The sequence below is a fragment of the Castor canadensis genome, chromosome 9 (assembly GCF_047511655.1).
Source record: "Castor canadensis chromosome 9, mCasCan1.hap1v2, whole genome shotgun sequence".
Classification (NCBI taxonomy): Eukaryota; Metazoa; Chordata; class Mammalia; order Rodentia; family Castoridae; genus Castor; species Castor canadensis.
This window is the reverse complement of record NC_133394.1, coordinates 144080163-144101316: the sequence shown is the minus strand read 5'-3', so window position 1 is coordinate 144101316 and position 21154 is coordinate 144080163. Positions and strand designations below refer to the sequence as shown.

At 40.2% G+C, this 21154-nt stretch overlaps 1 protein-coding gene across 1 annotated transcript in view; it reads left to right on the top strand.

Annotated features, from left to right (window-relative positions):
• Bst1 (bone marrow stromal cell antigen 1) overlaps window positions 1–18296 on the top strand; it is a 37287-nt gene extending 18991 nt beyond the window's left edge. The window contains exons 4-10 of the mRNA XM_020171645.2: window positions 1185–1320; window positions 1938–2020; window positions 5090–5166; window positions 5493–5585; window positions 8525–8611; window positions 11894–11953; window positions 15941–18296. Coding sequence (XP_020027234.1) covers window positions 1185–1320; window positions 1938–2020; window positions 5090–5166; window positions 5493–5585; window positions 8525–8611; window positions 11894–11953; window positions 15941–16046 — 642 coding nt within the window. The 3' untranslated portion in view covers window positions 16047–18296. The remainder of the gene's footprint in view (window positions 1–1184; window positions 1321–1937; window positions 2021–5089; window positions 5167–5492; window positions 5586–8524; window positions 8612–11893; window positions 11954–15940) is intronic.
• The last annotated feature ends 2858 nt before the right edge of the window (window positions 18297–21154 follow it).

The following is a 21154-nucleotide window of genomic DNA, read 5'->3' as shown; positions in this document are numbered from 1 at the left end:
AAATGTTCAGTACCAGTTTCTTTAAGGAAACCACATGTCTATATTTTACCTGCACTCTTAAGTTCTGATAAAATGAAAATAAATAAGGTAGAGGTAGGAGGATTGCAGTTTGAGATCAGCCCAGGAAAAGTTAGTGAGAGCCCCTATCTGAAAAAAAAAAAAAAGAGAGAGTAAAGTAGAAAAAAATGGGAGCATGTCTTAAGTGGTAGAATACTTGCCTAAGAAGCCTGAGGACCTGAATTTAATCCCAAGAATAGAAACAAATGAGAAAATCTACATAAAATGGTTGCTGAGAACAGTATCTTGAGTTTAAAAACAGGCGGAGTTTTCATTTCTCTGACATATCATTAACTTGATTTTTTTCCATTGTATATTATTTGCAAAGGCAGATAAATGGAAATGTGAGGTTCAAAGACCCAAACACGATTTTTAAGTATATGTTGCATTTTGAACCTTGCTGCCTCCCTGTTGGTAAAGGGGGAAACATAATTTTTGTTCTCCTCTCTAGATTTGGTGGACTAGTTGATTGACTCAATAAATGTTTACTTGGCTACTTCCGCAAGCCAGGCATCGTGTTCAGGGTTAAGGATGCAACAATGGGAAACAGCTCCTGGAGACCTTCCAGTCTAGAGACTGATTGGACTTCTGAGGGTCAGATGAGGGGATATTCTTATTTGTGATGGTGTTATATGAAAACACTGTTTGTACTGGGGACTATCATGTGTACTGTAAGAGTGATGTGTTTTTGAGGCACTTTACTGTCTAGGAAGTGCTTTCTGTGACTTAACATCCTCCAAATCTTAGCTACAATACAAAAGGAAGGAGTCATGCTCCCCATTTTCCAGATGTAGAAACCAAGAATGGTGGCATGCCTTGGTCAAGATCACACGTCAAGCGTACAACAGAGCTGGGCTCAGACCCAGGTCCCTTGATCTTTTTTAATGCAAGGGTCTTACCCCATGTGCATATATTTTGTACTACCTGCAAAATATTGTATTAACATTTGCATGAGAGCTTTGGAATAACTGGAGAGATGGTAACACTCTCCAAACTGGTAAATAAAGGCAAAGAAAAGGAAACTTCATTCAGTCCGCAAGGCAGAGTTACATGAGAGATGTGTTGCTTTGACTTGTCTTGATGACATTGTGCCTGAGTGAAATTTAATTTTTGCTTTTTTTCCTTAGTCCCTGTTCTGGGAAAATAACCACCTTCTTGTCACTAGCTATTCAGAGAATTCCCGTCACCTTATGCCCCTGTGTGACGTTCTGTATGGCAGGGTTGGAGATTTCTTGAGTTGGTGCCGACAGAAAAACACCTCTGGTAAGACTTCTGCACATGTATGAGCTTCTCTTTGCCGTGCACTTCCCATTTCTGCTGCATTCTCTCATATGCGTCCATCTCCTTTGATCTCCCACGTCCTCTGAGGTAGGTGACAACGATAATAATGGACAAAAACAACAATAGCTAGAGTGCACTTATTCTTTTCTCCTTAATCCCTGCAACATCCCCGTGGAATGCTACCATAATCCTTACTTTGATTTCGATGGTACTGGGGTTTGAACTCAGGGCTTTGTGTTTGCTAGGCAGATGCTATACCACTTAAGCCATCCCACCAGCACATAATCCTTATTTTGACAAATGAGGAAACTGAGGCACAGCAAAGTTTAGGAGGTACATAAAAGTTAAAGAAGCTTAGGCATGTATGTCTAATTAGCTGCAGAGTTCTACAGTCCGACTCCAGAGTCTTAGCTCCCAATTCAAACTACTCTGCTTACTATCCTCATTTTTCAGATGGGGAAACTGACGCTCAGGTAGGGTAACCAACTTGTGCACATTGTACAGAGCACGGGCTAAATGTGGAGCTAGAAAATATTCTGAATTAAGGCTTCCATAGTATAATCTTTGAAATGCAATGTGTTTGTCCACTCTTCCCTTAGAACTTGATTACCAATCCTGCCCTACATCAGAAGACTGTGAAAACAATCCTGTGGATTCCTTCTGGAGAAGAGCATCCATTCAGGTAATCCTGTGTTAGATATCTCAGGGGCTGAACATATGTGACCCATGTGCACGGAACAGAGGAGTTCACAAAGTGAGACCCCAGGCCATTATTTAATTTCCATGAGCCTCGCTTTCCCATTTCACAACATCCTATTTACTCTCTTTGCTCCAAAAGGTTGTGAGGATTTAAGGAGTTAAATCCTTATTGCAGTGCCTGGCACAGAGAACACATTCAGTTAATGTTAGCTCTAGCTAGAGTATTGCATAGCTATCATTATTTCTGTTACACCATGGGTGTATTTGGTATTTCAAGTCAATGTGATTTTTTTGTTGCTGTGTAAAATGCAGGTAATCTTCATTTTATGGAGACATTTTATGTGGGATCAGAAATACCCACAAACCAATACTAATGGGGGAGGACGTGATAGGAGACTGTAACGATCATAACAATAATACAGGGGACATATCAGCATTATATGGGAAGGGACCATATGTTGCACCTAGTGGATCTGCTAGGCTTCACGTGTGTGCTCCAAACCACCGTTTCTACATTCTCCAGTTTAAAAACAGAAAACTAATGACGTGCCACAAATTTTGACCTCTTAGAACTCAGGGTAGCAAAGCATGAGAAGCGCAGTCTAGGATAGGGATCAGGAGAGGGCTTGGAACTTACCAGATAAATATTTAATAAATACTAGGTTATCATCATTATCACTAGTCGCAGTGCTGGGATCAAACACAGAGACTTATACATGCCAGGCAAGTGTTATACTACTGAGCTATACCCCAGCCCAGATATTAAGTTATTATTTTAAATGTTTTCATCTTTATGGCAGTCCTATGAGGTGTTTTTATAGGAAGGGTAAATGCAATCCAGAGAGGTCAAGCAACTTTACTAGGGTTACAGAGGCAGTAAATGGGGGATGCAAGATTTGAAAACAGACAGTCTGACTGCAGATACTCATATACTACATTGTCTATTATCATTGTATTTGTTTGCATTTTCAAATTATTTTTCCTTATCGTCAATGTGGATGGAGAATGAAAACTCACAGAAAATATAAGTGAGACTCATCCATTTTCCTATCTCCTCAGTGTAACCCCTTCAACATAGAGGTTATCAGACCTTGGCATTTGAGGATTTAACGTAGATTGTTAGCACCATAAGGAAGCAATCCGAGACACGGATGACATGGAGCATATTGTCATTTTGGTGCAGCTGGTATTGACCATCACTTTGCTAGGGGGTAAACCCAGCCCTGTATAGCTCAGTAGCACAATTCACCCTGCCTTACCTTATTCTAGCATAGACATTTTACGAGGGAAATTGTATGCTCCAGTAGTAATATGACCTGGAGATTTGGGGGGTTCTCTGAATCTAATTCTTCTTTGGGAACTCCAGATTTCTGCTTGCCTATTTATTTATTTTTTTAATTTATTTAACAGTGCTGAGAATTGAACCCTGGGCCTGTGTATGCTAGGTAAACATTCTAACCATTGAGCTACATGTTTAGCCTTGCTCATTTATTTTTAACATAGCGAGCTCCTGCTCTGTCCACCTAAACTTGCAGTTTTTTATTCGTTTACTCACATGTGCATACATCATTTGGGTCATTTCTCCCCCTACTCCCCCACCCCCCCAACCCCCCTCGCTTCCAGGCCGAATCTGTTCTGCCCTTATCTCTAATTTTGTTGAAGAAAAGACATAAGCAATAATAAGAAAGACAAAGCATTTTTGCTAGTTGAGATAAGGATAGGTATACAGAAAATTCCTAGCATTGCTTCCATGTACAAATGTGTTACAACCCAAGTTGATTCATCTCTAACTGATCTTTACACTGGCTCCTGATCCCCTTCTCATGTTGACCTCTGCTGCTTTAAGGTTTCTGTATAAGTTCCTCTGCAGTGAGGACATCAAATACTATCATGTTTTTGGTTTCTTATCTATCCCCATACCTCCCGTGTGTGCTCTCCCCTTATCATGTGACCCAAGTTTGACCACATTGCTGTATTTGCCCTAGATCTAAAGTCTGCATATGAGGGAGACCATACGATTTTTGGTTTTCTGAGCCTGGCTAACCTCGCTCAGGATAATGTTCTCCAGTTCCATCCATTTACTTGCAAATGATAAGATTTCATTCATCTTCATGGCTGAGTAAAATTCCATTGTGTAAAAATACCACATTTTCTTAATCCATTCATCAGTAGTGGGACATCTTGGCTGTTTCCGTAATTTGGCTATTGTGAATAGTGCTTGCATTTTGTTTTGAATGTGTACACTTCCTATGCTATTGCAGATGCTTTGTGAATTTTTGCTAATGGCTCATTAATATTTCAGACACTTAACTGCCATGCTGTATTCAAGGTTAAGTACACAGCATTCCCCTTGGGGTTCAATGGTTTAAATGGGTTACCATATTTTGGTATTACAAGCATTGTCACACCCACACACCTCTGTGCAAAATGCTTCCAGTGGTTCTTTGTGCTGCTGACTAAATATTTCTGGCTTGTCTTTTGCACATGTGGTTTGCATTCCCCTGCTTCTTGAAATTATTTACATATGATTTACATGGGCCAACGACGTGGGAGTGAGAGTGGTGTGTGGACTTGTGAGCCAAAGCCTTTAAGAACTGGTCTGTGATTTGTCATCTTCCCTCTTCCTTCCTGACAATCAGCAGCTTTGCTGATGGGCAGACTTCCTCAGCTTAGGTCCCCAATGAGAACACACACAATCATCAAAAAACCCACAGGGCTATGGTAAACTTGTAGGGTGAGCATACGTTGTTTGGAGCTACTGCAATTTTGAAGCTCTATATGGCAGCTTAAGCTACTTTATTCCAGCTAATAGGATGCTGTGCATTTCATATCATCTTCTTAGTGTACGATGCCAGACATGGAATTATTGAGTCTGTGACTTTTTGACATTTGAAAGCAATTTGCTTCCCCAAATAAACCAGTTTGCACCCCTACTAGCCTTGTGAAATACCAGATTTTCCCATATTGAGAATTGTCATTTTTTTAAAAACTCATTTCATAACAGGAAAATGACATGTCTTAGTTTGCTGAAAATGCTTGTTCCTTCTTGCAGTATTCAAGAGATAGTTCTGGGGTGATTTATGTCATGCTGAATGGTTCTGAACCAACAGGAGCCTATCCCGTCAAAGGGTAAGAACTCCAGCACCAACAAATACAACAGGTGATACCAAGTGGCTGGACAGAATTGTCCTAATTCCCAATCTAATGCTTGCTTTTGTAAATGCAGGTAAAGCAAGACAATTGAATGACCTGGTCATTAGAGCCTTGTCTAAATAGTTAAACCATTAGTAGCTGATGAATGCATGAATAAGTAACCTAAAAATAAAAGCTAAAACCCCACCTAAAAACTTTTTTAAAAAAGTAATATGTAAATCAACTGATAATTAAAATGGAAAAAAATGTCATAATACTTTAGGATGCACTGACTACAAAAAAAAATGTCCTTCTCATCTCAGATTTTTTGCAGACTTTGAAATTCCATACTTGCAGAAGGACAAAATTACACGAATTGAAATCTGGGTCATGCATGAAATCGGGGGACCTAATGTGTAAGTGATGGCATCACTGATGATGGCAAATGTTCAAACATGCTTTTCTTGGACATGATATGACCAGGTCCATTTTATGTTTTCAGTTTGGGGGAATGTCAGTCCTCTTTGGTTCTAATGTGGGTATAGAGAAAGACAGGTTTGATTTTCCAGAAATACCACTAGCTAATCCTAAACCCAGAGAGAAAACCTCTTTCATCCAGTGTGTTCTCTGCCATGGCACATGGTGTTCCTTTCTGAGTAATCTGGGAGCTTTGGATAGGTGAGTTCTGTCAGCTTTTGTGAAAGTCAAACCAGTTTCCTTCTCTAGTCATTTGAGGCCCCACAGCTCTTGCCAGGGTTTTCAGAATCAACCCAGGGACAATGTGATTAAGACTTTATTCTCAGAGAACAATCTGTTCCATGACTGGGTGTCAGAAAACTGGGCAACAAAACTCTTAACACCCATGTTTTCTGGGAGCCTAGTCTAGTTAATTTACAAACACGAGTTTGTACTTGTGTTTCTCACCAATGAAGGGCAGTTTTGGCACAAACTCAAGTTTAAAAAGTTGAATCCATTTGGTTCAAAAACAGTGAGTCCAGATCTACTGAAACCTGAGCAGCCTTGCAGGAGCTTCAGAGGCAAGCTAGAGTCTTGTTCTTCAGAGCATGATGATACATGGAGGAGAGTATTGCCAAACTCAAGAAGTGGGTTTCATGAGAATGTGAGCGTTCCAAGAGAATGTCTTGGAATGCATGTCTAAGAGAACCTCAGCAAATTCTCTATTTCCATACTCTAGGACCCTCTAAAACTCCCCAGATAATGGGTGTTATAATTCACTGTCTTGGGAAACAGATTGCAATAAATTTACAAACTACTTACTACATAATATATTATATATTATAGTAAATTTACAAACCATAAATTACATAAGTTATACTAAGATCCATTTCCCTTCCCAGAAGACAAATCATACTTACTGTTGCATTTGTTATGAGAAGGTGCTTTTTGTCTGGAAGTTACTAGTTTTAATTTATCTATTACAGGAATTTGTCCTTTGAACCTACCAATAGTGAAATCAGGACATTGCAATTCAGTATCATCTCAGCTCATTTCTGTTGCAGGAGAGGTTCCAAAAGGAGTCAGAACCTCTCATTGTAACATTTAAGTCACAGGGTAGAGTTTGCAGGTCATGAGCTAACAAATGGGGGGCTTAGACTGCTCAGATTTTAGAGAAAACACATAAGGACTATAGCTAATAAAATTGTATTAGAAATTTTGTTAAGTAGATTGTAGTCAGTCTTGTCATAAGAAAGTAACTTATGACTTTCTGTGAGATGACATGTCTTCTGTTTTCAGTAGGGTAACCATTTTACTATGTATATGTATATTCTAATCAACCCAGGTCTTCAAAAGAGGGAATTGATTATATGAGTTATGGTCTATTTATGTAAAGGGAGACCATGGTGGTGGCATCTTGTGGCAGAGGCTACTTATCTCACTGCAGACAGGAAAGAGAGAGAGAGAGAGAGACAGAGAGAGAGAGAGAGAGAGAGAGAGAATGAGAGAGAGAGAGGGAAGGACGAGGGGAAGGAAAGAGATGGAAGTCTGGGACAAAATACAACTCCCCAGGGCATACCCCCAGGGACCTACTTCCTCTAGCTAGGTCCCACTTCTAAAATTTTCAGAAACTCCTAAAATAGTGCCACCAGGTACAGACTAAGCCTTTTGGGAGAGTGCTTCATCTACAAACCATAACATCTAGAATAAAGTTTAATTTATAAATTAGACCCAGTAAGCAATTAGCAATAATAACAAATAACAAAATAAAACAATAATAAATAATATACTATAATAAACTTATATGAATGTAATCTCTTTTAAAATATCTTATTATATTGTGGTCATGCTTATATGATGAGATAAAATGAAGAGAATGAGTAAGTAGTTTCACTCATTTTTATGGCTGTAACTTTGGAGTTTGAGATGTGTCAGCAAACCTAGCATGCATTTCTTTTTCCTACACAATTTCATGGATAGTAGGTTTGCTTTTACTATAGATCCTAGCAACCTTAGCATATGACATTTTTTCTTTCCTTGAAGAAAGTACTTCACAACTTCCCTTTGTTATATCCAAAACTTCCCACCTCACTCTTCTTGTGCTTCAGGGCCATTATTAAGTAAAATAAGGATTGCTTGAACACAAGCACTGTGATTCCATTACAGTTCATCTGATAGCCAAGATGGCTACTAAATGACCAATGGATAGATAGCATATAGAGCAGACACAATGGACAAATGGATGACTCAAGTCCTGTGTGAGATGGAGAGGGCGAGCAAGAGATTTCATCGTGCTACTCACAATGGTGTGCAATTTAAAATGTATGAATCATTTGTTTCTGGAATTTTCCACTTAGTAATTTTCAGCTGAGATTGACCATGGGTAACTGAAACCATGGCAAACACAACCTTGGATAAGTGTACATGAAAATGTTTGTAACAGATATCTCTAGGCATGTGAGATTTGGAGTGATTTTTTTTCATTTATTTGCATTTTCTGTCATTTTAAAATTTGTATGTTTTTGTTGTTACTTAAACCTTGACATTAACAAACTGTAGCTTGAACAGGTTTCACTGTTAACATGTTCTGTCTCCTGGGCACATCACAGATGTGTGTCACCTGGCAGGGTTATGAATGATAACCTGTGAAGACAGCAGAGCACAGACCATCCCTGGCCCTCCCACCTTCAGATCCCATGTTGGGTCTTCAGAGATCCTTTAACTGATTCTGCAGGTTTACTAGAAGTAGTACTTTTTGGACCAGAGACTTTCCCATGTTCTATCTAAGAGAAGAAAATCCAGGAACACATAGTCAAAAGAATTTTAGTTATCTTAGAACAGATTCCTCTTTATCCTCCTCTTTTTATTTATTTTTAAAATATGTGTTTTCATGTTTTAGGGAATCCTGTGGGGAGGGCAGTGTGAAAATCCTGGAAGACAGACTGAAGTCTATGGGGTTCCAGTACAGCTGTATTAATGATCACCTGTAAGTGGTACTACCTATAACCAGGGTGCACCAAGGTGCAGTGGTGACTTTGGAGAGGGTGGACTTTAAAACTTTAAAATTGTTTTGCTTGTGTCAGTTCTAAAGGACACAGAATTGTGTCTTCTGGGTTGTCTCTGAATAAGGGTGTAGGAAGAATCTTTTGACCAGGGTTCAACCTGGGTCCCACCCTCTTCTCATAATTCATTTTAATGACAGTTAAAGGACATTCAAGCAGAACTTTATCATTTGCCCACACCCAGTTTCCTCCTCCCCTTACTTTCTGTGTGGTAACAGAAGACCATGGCCTGTGGCGCCTGTATCTTTGGATTCTATGAAATATTATCCATGAAAAGTGCTGAGGTAGGAGTTTGTTTGAGCTATTTACAGACTGGTATATCTTGACCATAGACCAGTAGGAAAATAAGAGTAGCTACCATTTAGTGAGCGCTCCATGGCCGGGCACTTTATGTACTTATACTCAGGTATCATTTGAGGGCCTTCCTGCTTCATGGACATTGAGAAAAGCTTGGCTGAAACCCTGGGGTAGTTGTAAGTCTTCCCCTGGACTTAGAATTCCTGCCTCTGCTCCTCTCTGCCTCAGTTCCTAAGTGTATAGGCCTGCTGGTATTTCAGGGGCTCAAGTCCAACATTACAAGGATTTAGTGGCATTCTTGAACACTTGCGGGTGTGTCAAGGTAGAAATGACATCAGTTGTCATTTCTAGCTGCCGTCTAAAGCTATATAATTCGCCCAGCCAAGCAAAGTCCTCTGGAAATGTGGATCACTCCCTCCCACTCCACTTCCTCAAAGAAGGAACCCCTGAAGTGTTGTTCTCTGTGCCATTTTAGTCATATGTTATCGCTAAGGCTCACAGGAAACTCAAAGGTTAGATGTTGTTTATCATTCCTTTTAAAAATAAAACAAAGCAAATTCCCTTTTCTAGAAATCTAAATTATGTACAGAAAAATGCACAAACCTAAGTATACAGTTGGAGGAGTGTTCACAAGGTCACCTTGTAGCCCGTACTCAGATGAAGCAGAGCATAACCAGCTCCCAGGGTCTCCCCCAACCTCCCTTTTTGGTCACCTCTCTACTCACAGTAACCATTCTCTAGATTTGTAATGTCATTGGTTTGTTTTGTCTCTCTTAAGGTTTCCTAAATATTTCCTTTGGATAGATGAATCAGAGAAGTTGAACACATGGCCTAAGCTCACAGGGACAGAGCTGAGTCTGGATCTAGCTTTGTGTGGTCTTGAAGCAAGCGCTTTCCTTCTTTTTACCAAGCTCCTCCTTCCTGAATCAAAGCACTGGATTTTAGTAAAAAAAATTTTTAAAAACTCATTTTGACTCTAAAAAAACCAACTCGATGATGAAGAAAATTGTGGCTAAATGTCTGCATTATAACCACTTTGCTCTGCTTAGAAACTCCCCCAGGAGGCTGACTTAAGAAGTCAGCAGGCCAAGTTGTGGCAGCCAGGCTAGAGCCCAAGGTCTCCTTCCACCTCAGACCTCCAGCCGTCCTGCATCTCAACTTGCATTCGCTCTTCTCTTCCAAGGCTGATTCAGCAACCCCTGGTTCTCATTTTTGACCCATAGGCTGAAAAGGTGGGGGTATTGTATTGGTAATAGAGAACAGAGCATATAGTAAAAGGCAAAGTGACAATGGCTGACAAACCAAACTCCAACCCACATATAAGCAAGAATCTCTGCCCCTCAGCATTCAGGTGGCATTACTTTCTATCTTGTGTTATTTGAGATGTTGCCAGATTCAGATCAGTAAGTCCAGGGGCCAGAGTGTTCTTAGTCTCATCAGAGAAAGAATTCAAGGACAGACACAGAAAAGACTTAAGCAGGAGCAGGTTCATTAATACAATGCAAAGTGAAAGCAAAGCCAAACTGTGCTCTCCAGATGAGACCGTGGACAGGCTCAAGAAGGAGCACTACGCTGGTAGTCCTAAGAACTCGAGCTTTTAGTGGGGTCTGTGGACATGGGAGTGGTCAGCCCTGGAAAACTGGGTTATTGTGTCATTAACTACCAAAGATAGTTTATGCATCATCAACTCCTTCGATATGTAGGGTGGGGAGTTCTTGGTTTTGAATGGTCAAACCAGATTTGTCATTTTCTATGAGCTATGGGCTCTATAGGTCAACAAGTGCCATATGTGGGTGTTATATGTCACAAGTCATTCCATTAATGTCGGCAGTACAGGACATGATTCCATGTCAACATTTCAGCCATCAGTTAGGTGTCCTAACTCCTTCCGTAGCCCCTAACTTAACTCAGAAAATTCTCTCCAAGACTCTTGCTAATTTTGGTGAGGCCTTTTCATAGTCTCCCTTATCTCCTGGTTGGTTTCTGCTAACTGTATTGAACCAAACTCAGTGAAACTCAGCCTTTTGGGGGCATAAAACAATAACAACTACTCTCATAAAAATATGTGCCTACACTGCACCTACAGTCCCAGCTACTCAGGAGGCTGAGGCAGGAAGGTGCTTGAGCTTGGGAGTTTAAGACCAGACTGAGCAACACAGTGAGGCTCCCATCTCAAAACCCACCAGCAGCATATATGTATGTAGAGTAGACTTTACTGAAATGTAGGTAAGTAAGTCCAAGAGGGAGCACGTAGTATGCCATTGAATGGTACTGTAACGTCTCCATTCTGAATTCTCTCCAGTCATCCTGCCATAGAAATTTTGTCTTGGCTTGCCTCTTATCTCATGGCCTGTGTGTCTTTGCCACCTATTCCTGTCTCCATTGTTGCTTTTCCTTCCCTCCTGGCTGCCCTGGAACTTTGTACCTTCCTCCTTGATTGTGCAGAGCCATGGAGCTTTCTTTGCTGAAGCCTGAGCACTGGCCATCATCCATATATATATTTCAGGTCCAAACTTCCACCTCTCAAGAAGTTTTTCCAAAAAAACGTCATATGTGCATGGAAGAGGTTATAAGTTCCAGGCTCTGGATTCAGCCTGTAAGGTTCAAGTTCAGCTGTCTAACTCACTACTATGAGAATTTGGGATGGTCACTGTGGTCAGCTTTCTCTGTTGTAAGAAATGAAAATAGTACCAACTTTATTTGCCTATTGACATGATCTATATAAAATATATAATCAAATTTCTTGGTGTATAGTAAGTGCTGAATAAACACTAGTTAATATTTTAAAAAGGAATAGTTTGCATGTTCCAGAGACATTCTATGTCCAGGACTGTTCAAACATATTATAAATGTTTGATTGGACAGATGTTATTTAAACAATCTCTTTGAATATTATTTTCTTTCTGTAGACCAGTGAAGCTTTTAAAGTGCGTGGACCACAGCACTCACCCTGACTGTGCCTTAAATTCGTAAGTGAATGTCTTAACTCAAATCTTTCTCTCCTAAGATCCTGAGTATTACAGAACACTAGTGCTTATGATATGATTTTCTACCAGCCCTCCAAAGTGGCAGCTGCAGAGTCAGTTTAGCTCTTCTGCCCTGAATCCCTACTGTCATGAGCCAGGAGGTGTGTGCTGGAGCCTAGACATCTTCGAGCTGAACCAAACTCTTCCAAGGAATTGAGACGCAGCGGTGGCCTGATGGCCACCATCTGCTCCAGCAGCAACTTGTTTTATTAGAAATTCTAGGAGAAAGGCGAAAGAGGACCTTTTAACATTTATTCCTTAATGCTAATTTGAATTCTTATTCCACTTTTTGGAAAGTTAATATATATGCATGAGAAGATTTAAAACTATAAAAGGGTCAAGGAAGTGAACAAACTTTCTTCCTCTATTCCTGAGCCACTCAGATTCCCTGACCGATGGTGACCACTGTTTCTAGTTTCTTGTGTATCCTTCTAGAGTATTGTGTGGCTGTGAGAGTGTGTGTGTGTGTGTGTGTGTGTGTGTGTGTGTGTGTGTGTGTGAGAGAGAGAGAGAGAGAGAAAGAGAGAGAGAGAGAGAGAGAGAGAGAGAGAGAGAGAGTTGCCTTATACTAGTCATAACAAATGATAATATATATACATAGAATTCTGGACCTTTCTTTTCACTTGGCAGTCTTAGCTATGTTTTAAAAGATAAATTGTATTGTATATTTTGTGGTTTACAGCATGATGTTGTGGGATACATATAGATACTAAAATAGCTGCAATAATCGGACAAATTAACATATCTGTCATCTCACATAGTTACTTTTTGTGACAAGAGCAGCTAAAATCTACTTATTTAACAAAATCTCCAATATAATACATATTAACATTGTACATTGGACCTGTAAACTTGTTCATCCTATATATTTGCTTTTTTGTATCCTTTCACTTACATCTGCTCATTTTCTCTCCCAATGCCTGTTATAGTAACCACTATTTCTCCTCTATACACCTGCTATGGTAACCACTGTTTCTTCACTTTTGTGTATTTGTTCATTGCAGCACTCACTATTCACAGTAGTCAAGATGTGCGAACAACTCAAATGCCCATTTGATGAATGGGTATGTGTGTATATTACAAATTATATGTTTATATACATATAATGAATGCAATGGAATTGTATTTAGCCTCATGAAAAGGAGATCTTGCCATTTCCCACAGGATGGGTAAACCTGAAGGACGTTATGCTAAGAGAAATAAGTCAGACACAGAAAGACAAACATTGCATGCTCTCACACGTAGAATAAAGTTTAAAAAGAGCTAGGGTCTTGCTCAGTGATAAGAGTGCTTGCCTAGAATGCATGAGGCCCTGGGTTTGATTCCCAGCACTGCAAAATAAATAACTAACCAAAAAAGAAGAGCTCAAGTACACAGAGCTAGAAAATGCCTCCATCTTATGATTAAGCACCTCTTTCTTTTTAAACAGCTCTGTATTAATCTACTGTGTGCAAGTATCATGATTTGTTTAACCTTATTGCCTGTAGGCAGACAGGGAGATTGTTTCAAATAGTTAACCATATCAACAATGAATAAGAGCACTTCTTTTTGCTCAACTTCTATTTCTTCAAAGCAATGGCCTTTACAATTGGGGTCAATCTCTTCCTGTACGTTTTCAGGACACAAACAAGCACATGTGTTGCCATACATAAATGTGTTTGTTCATTTTTTTGTTTTGATGGATTTGATTGGATTTATTTGTCATTGTTTTACCGTGCTGTGTGTGGGTAAAATATAGTGCTTTATTGTTGTTTTGGTTTGATTCCTGTACCTGAAATCTCTTCCCTTTCTTTTCTATCTATTAAGCCCAAATGTTTCTTCTCCTGTAAGGCATTCCTGGCTCTCTGAGTGGATGGAAGAACTTCCTTCACCTTGCTCCCAAGGACTTTGTACATAATTTAATCATAGATCCTCACTCTTCCTAGCTGTGCTGTAGTTCATTCTGCATTCTCTGTCTGCCTCACTTGGTTTGGAGATTGCATCAACTTCCTTTTTGTCTTTCTCATAGCAGCTGGATATAGGAGTTCTCCTGAAAGCTCAGGCATTCAGGGGCTGGGGTGTAGCTCAGTGGTAGCATGCCTTAAAGCTCTGAATTTGATCCCTAGCACTAAAAAACGACAACAAAAAACCCTGCAAAAAACCCCACAAAAATCCCCATCAGATCCGTTTTTCCATCTACACAGGAAAAAGAAGTAATCAGGGCTGTATCTCAACAGTATGCAAGGCATTGTGCTGTATGCAAGACATAGAATATTTTATTCATCCTTTTAACTAGTTCTTTGGATAGATAGAAAGATAAGCAGGGAGATAGATGATAGATGGTAGATAGATAGATACATTCATACATAAATAGCTCCCCACCCCATAACGGCCCCTTTTCCCATCTTCATTTATAATAAAACCCTTGAAGTTTGGCTGAGTTCTATTATTCTTGGTTGCCAAGAATAATGAATGTACTTCCCATCCTCCTTTCTTGCTGTGGGAGTGATATTTACAAACTCTGGGCTAGGCTCTTGAAAGGGAGGTACATGCATTTCCTTTCCATTTCCTACTGGCTGGTGTCTGGTTCCAGTGTTAAGCCATCTTCAACTGGTAGAGCAGCAGGAGCAGGGTCCTCTTGTACCATGAAATCACCAAATCAACCCTTTGCAGTTACTGAGAGAAATAAACATCTATCTTCTTTAAGCCTCTGTGCTTTGTGGTCATTTTGACAAGAGCCAAACTAACGTGGGTAGGTCCCATTATCCTCTCTTCAGAGTTAAAGACAGAAAATGAATCCCCAACTGCTAACTGGTTACTTCTAGAGAAGAGAGTAGAACGGGAAAAGGATGGTGGAAGATGCTCATTACTACATTTAGTTATGTGTTATTTTATTTTCTTAAAAGTAAAATAAATATATCTTTATGTTAATTATTTAAATACTTAAAAGCAAAAACAATGATCAATTTAGAGTGAACCAAGTCTGGGACACTGAATCAAAAGTGCAATTGTAGACAATTGCCAGCAGGAGGAGCATTTGTCAAAAAAAAGAAGAGGCTACCAGAGTTCAAATGGAGCAAGACTTTGTGTGTGTGTGTGTGTGTGTGTGGTACTGAGGACTGAGCCCAGCATGCTAGGCAATTACTCTACCACTTGAGCTATGACACCCCAGCCCTTTTGTTTTTATTTTGGTTTTGAGATAGCATCTTGCTAACTTTGTCCAGGCTGACCTCCAACTCATAATAGTCCTGCCTCTGACTCTCCAGTAGCTGGAATTATAAGCATGTACCACCACTCCCAGTCATGAGTTAGGTATTTTTAAAGACCTGGCTACTAATCCAGAGCAATAGGATTTATTTCTGAACCAATTATGAACCAAAGATGGTTTTAAACTTTAAAAAATTCATGTCTTAATTGGTTCAAAAGAATTCAGTCATTTCTGTCTAAAAAAAAAATTCCAAATATGAGATGTTATTTGCTATAAGCAGGATTCAATTTTAGCCAGGCCCTTTCTGGTCATCAGTTAAACTCTGGTGATGTCTTGCTCGTCAATAAGGAACTTGGCTAACACAACATACATACACACATTCATACAATGAAACTTCATGCACAAGGAAGCATGAATTGGCTCCACATGTACTGCTATGGAAGTACGTCTAGGACATGTGTCAGGCAAAGAAAGCAAGCTGCATTCCACATGCTTACATACAAGGATGTGAGTGATTGTGTGTGTATGTATGTGTGTGTGCGTGTGTGTGTTAGTGACTTTCTTGAAAGGACAACTCATTATCAACTGAGAGACTTTCATTGTAAAGTGGAAGTAGGGAGACTAAGAAACTTTTCCTTTACACTTTATAACTTTCTATACTATTTAAAATTTCAGCAGTGAGCATGTGATTTTTGAAAGTAGGTGTCATACACCAGTACTGACATTTTCTCTTTCACTTTCAGGGCGGCAGCATCTATTCAAGGAGAGATCCCATCTGTCCGTACAGAGCAGAGTGCCAGCCTTATCATTCCTCTCTTAGTGGCTTTGGCTTCAGGTTCTCAAATGTAACGAGAAGCCCGACTGTGCTGTTCTAACAGCCTCCATCCCCACACCCACCCTTGTGTGGTCCATGCCCTGTTGTGTGTGCCAAGTGAGCCAATCGTCTAAAGAAACTGCCTTCTGGGAGAACGTCCTAAGATGGAATGCCAATGACTTGTTCCCAGGAGTCTGGAAATAAGACATTAATCTAGTCCTGCATAGAGCTAATCTATTATATTAGAATTAAAGTTATTTTCTTATTTTTGTAATTTAACAAAGCATTGGACTATTGTATAATCGAACATAATCAAACATTCAGAAAATTCTAGTAAAACTATTATACTGTATGTATTATATAAATATATTCATGTATATCTAATATGCAAAGATTTATGTATAAAGATGTTCAATTAACGGGTAATTATGTTAAGAGAGCAACCCAAAGCATCTAATAATATTTACCCATTTTATTGGAACTGTTTGGACCTGTGGTTTGGTATACCTAGAAGAAGGAATATCATTTAACAAGTAAAAGTCAAGTTTACTACCCCAAATGTCCTTGAACTAATGAATGGATCAGTCAACTGTGGTACATCTATTTTGAGAAATACTGCTCAGCAGTAGAAAGTGTTCATATGGGCACTGATGTGGATAAATCTCCAATGCATTATGATAAGGGAAAGAAGCCAGACCAAAAGGCTACCTAATGCATGACTTTATTTATATGGCATTCTGGAAAAGGGGAAGCTATAGGAAAAGACAGTAGATGAGTGGTTTCCAGGGATGGGGGTACAGGGAGAGTCACATCTAGGGGGAGAAGCTAACTGAAGAGGACAGTGAGAAGGGAATGACGGAACTGCTCTCTGTCTTCACTGTGTTGGGTTGTTGTATGAGTCGTATTTCTGGAAACTCTTAGAGCTGCACATCAAAAAGAATAAATCCTTTTGATTTACTGAGGTAAATCAAGAAAATATGTCAACAAAGAACCCTTAACACCTAGGAAAATGTCAACAATAAGTACAAGAAGTAGGGCATAAAACTGTTTATCATATGATCCACTTGTCCAGAATATAATGCAAATTTAATAAACTATATTATGAATTGTGTAGGTATGCTGTACATATTATAAGTGAATGAAAGGAAATAACCCAAAAGGCAGGGCAGTTATATCTGGATTAGTGGCCTTACCAACAGTTCTATTTTTAATCTTCCCATATTTCCCAAATCTTCTCCAATGAGAATGAGTTACTTTTATAATCCGAACAAGAAACACATGCACATATATGTACAAAAATTTGACTCAACAGAGAAATAAACAAAAGCTTGTCACAGACATCTTGGTTCTCTTTACTCCTTATCTAACCTACAGTGCATGTGGATTGTCGGGCATGAGAGCTCCCTGATTCTGATGTCTGGAGCCAGCAGTGGCAGTGGAGCTCCTGGCCTCCCTGGAAGGCCCTAGCAATCTCTGTGAAGAATCAGAGTCCTGCCCAGGCACCTGGCCACACAGTGCTGCTCTCCATCCTGCAGCACTGAAGCTCTGTTTTCCTGACCCTGCCACTTTTCCACTGGACTAAGGGTGATAGGAGCGGCCCACTTGGTGGTGCACTTTCTCAATTTTTGTGGGCACATGATCAAATACCATAAACCTGGGAAAACACAGTTTTATGTTCACCCTGTATGTATAATTCAACCTTGTGTCTATTCAGAGATTATCTCAGACTGCCCTCGGCAGACCTCAGTCTTATTTTTCTGGAAATGATACAGCTGTTTTCTAGTTTCCTTGTCTTTCCATGTCTTTCTCTCCTGATTCCCCCTCATCTCCCATCTAATCCCTTCCTTTGTGGGGTCTTCATATACTACTGATCAGTCCCATGGTCCTCAATCCAGGGATTGTTGCTTCTCTGGTAGGAAAGTCCAGGCTACTTGGCCATTGCCATTTGTTGGGATTGAATATGGGTTTTCTCTTGAATCATGCAGGAATTTAATCCTCAAAGTTTTATATTAATATTTAAAGGGGGAAAACTTAATTTGACTATTGTGTTAAAAGGTGGGACTTTTGAGATGTGGTTAGATTAGATTAGGTCATTAGGGTGGCACCCTAGTGACTCTATAGGGAGAGGAAAAGAGACCACATGGAACAGAGTTGCACACACATTCCCATCATGATGGGATCCATACTGGGGGCAGTGGGAGGGACTCACGAGAACTTGCGCTATGCTGTTAGTACCTTATACATCCAGAACTGTGAGCCAAAATAAACCTTTTCTTTGTAAAGTAGCTTGCCTGCGTTGTTATATTATAGTAATTAAAAAACAGATGAATGTATCCTCAATCAACACTTACCCTCATTACTATCATAATGACAATAGCTAGCATTTATTGAGGTCTGTGTGACACTTTCCAGCTTTCATGTACAGTTGCTTGGTGGGACAGTGAATGCCTGCTCTATACCAGAATACTCTAAGGCCAGGTTACGGTAGGGCACAACCTGGACAGAGAGTGACAGAGGGTTGGGAAGCAGGTCAAGCTCAGAAAGGTAAAGGAAATAGACTGTGGGAAGTGAGACTGTAGAGGGACAAAGATCTGGTTGTGGTAGAGTGTGGTAGATGCAGCCATCAGTGTGTGTTGTAAATGTGGTGCCAGCTTCTTAGAGAAACTGTGCCCAGCTGGGCACCATTCAGTTAAATTGCTTGCTGTAAGCCAGATGTATTCTTTCTCCCTCCTGGGGGTCCTTTAGCATGCTGGTCTCTCTGCATTGACTTCCCTTTCTGCTCTGCCACCCATTTGGCTGACTTTAAGATCAGTAGGCATCACCTTCTCACTGGATGCTTCTGTCACTCCAGTGGGGCCTTCCTTGTTCTTTGTTTTTTGCTTTTTTCACCCCCTCTGCCCCAGAGAATTCTCCTAACACAGTCCATCTGCACAGTCTTGTCACTGCCTGGAACTGCGGCTTCTTTAAGGATATACCATCTTTGCAGCCCTGGCTTAGCCATGCCTAAATAAAGTGGACATCCCATCCATGTCTGAATAAAAGAATGGAATGTGGGAATAAACTGAGCTTTGAAAAGAAAACGGAGTGCAAATTTCTTTTTGTCAGAAGAGGTCAGGAATGAGAAGATTAAAAATCTCGTGTGCCATTGTTTTCTGTATTCACACCATATTTCGATAAAACACTTGAAGTATGTGGTATGTCTAGTGTGTGTGAAGGTAACAGGGAAAGAAGATGATACTAAGGAACATGATCCTTGGGAATAGAGAAAGAAAGAGAAAAGGACCTAACTGATCTCTAATTTACTTTGTCTCTGTAAACTCAATTGAGCCAACTTCTCAGGCTAAACTCATGGTAGCCCCAGCCAAGGAGTTCTGGTCTCTTAGGCCAGCTTGGAGAACACACTGTCCGCTGCTCCAGGTTGCCTGGGTTACAAGGGGTCTGACAAGTCACACTCAGCACACTAACTTTGACTTAATTAGATCCTGTCCTTTGGAGTTCCATGGAGAAGAAAATGATTTTACTTTCTTAAAAATTTTTTTGAATTTGCTTTTCTGATTATAAAATTAATGGTATCTGCTTACTCGAAAAAAATTTACCCAATACAGAAAAATTGGAAGGAAGACAAAAAATATCACCTGTCATACAACACACAAAGTATCAGTCCTCTTCTATGTATATTCATACATATTTGTATTTTAAAACATATGTGACAGTGTTTGGCATGGGATCATTCTAGAACCACCAAACAACAGGTTCTTGATCTTCTACAAGTTAAATTGCAGATCCCAAACATATCATTGCACCCTAACTGGTCTTCCTGCTTCTGCTCTATTTCCTCCTCCAGCCTAAGTCCTACAGTGCTGCCAGGGCAATAGTACTGAGCTAGGTCCTGATTGCCTCACCCTCTTGCTTGATATCATTGATGGCTCCCTACTGTCAGCAAAATAAAATATAAAATAAAATGTTTGTTTTTGTGGAGCGAGGGATTAAACCCAGGGCCTCATGCATGCCAGATAAGCACTCAACCACTGAGGTAATCCCCAACTTGAAGTAATTTCCCTTTGCCACAAAACACCTTCCTAGTGCTGTGCCCTGGGAGACCTCTCTACACAGTCCACATATCTTCTCTGAGTGCTCCATTCTCAACATAAGCCACCTATCTATATCGCAGACTTGCCCACCTCCTCCTAGAAGCCTTGCTTTGTTCCAGTTTTAGATACATGTGTTTTGATGTGTCTCTTGAGTACAGTGACCTTATCCATTTGTCTTTGTATCTGTCACAGTGCTTTACCCTAACTAGCCGTGACCCCCTCATAAGCATTTGATGAGTGAAGGAATCACTACAGAGTTTGCATTTAAAAGTGAGTGAGTTGGATCTCCCCCCCATTAAAGGGTTTTGGGGAGGCAGCCTAACATCATGACCAAGAGCCTGACAGTCTGGACAAGTATTGTGTTTAGCTCTTGCTAGCTGTGAGGCCTGAGTAAATCACTCACTGTGTCTGAGACGTTCAACCTCATTTGTAAGTAGGAATCCTAAGTACTCATTCATAAAGAGGGGAGCTAATATGTATAAAGAGCCCAGAACAGAGCGAGTCACAAGGGCAGTCAGCACTGATTGTTATTGCTACTGTTCTTGGTATGAGTCTCAGAGCTGTTTGATAGTTGTCTAAACATACCTGCTAATACAGAACTAGCTCTCCACAGGTCAGCAGTTACTGTAGGGCATGCTCTGGGCAAAGTATTTTCATACATGGACCCTTTTAATCCTCACCCAGCTCTACAGAATCAGTGTTATTATTATCTTATTTTACAGATGAGAAGACAGAGACACAGAGACCTCACTCCTTACTTGGCCAAGGTCACTTTGCATGGCCTTTGGTTCTCCCTGCTCTGGGCAGAAGGCAGCAAGCTTCAGCAGGATCAGCTAAGAAAATTAGCAGTGTGTTTCTTTATCACTTGACAGGTCCTAGCATAGCACCTCCTGTCACACAGTGGGTGTAACTTAGTGCAGATCTGCAGAGGGAATGGATGAATGATGAGTATTTGACCAAAATAGAAATGCTCACGGAAGACTCCAGCGCACAAGAAGAGGGACTGGGTGGACACCGGAGATAACTGAGTTCTCGCCTGTCTTCCCCTGCTC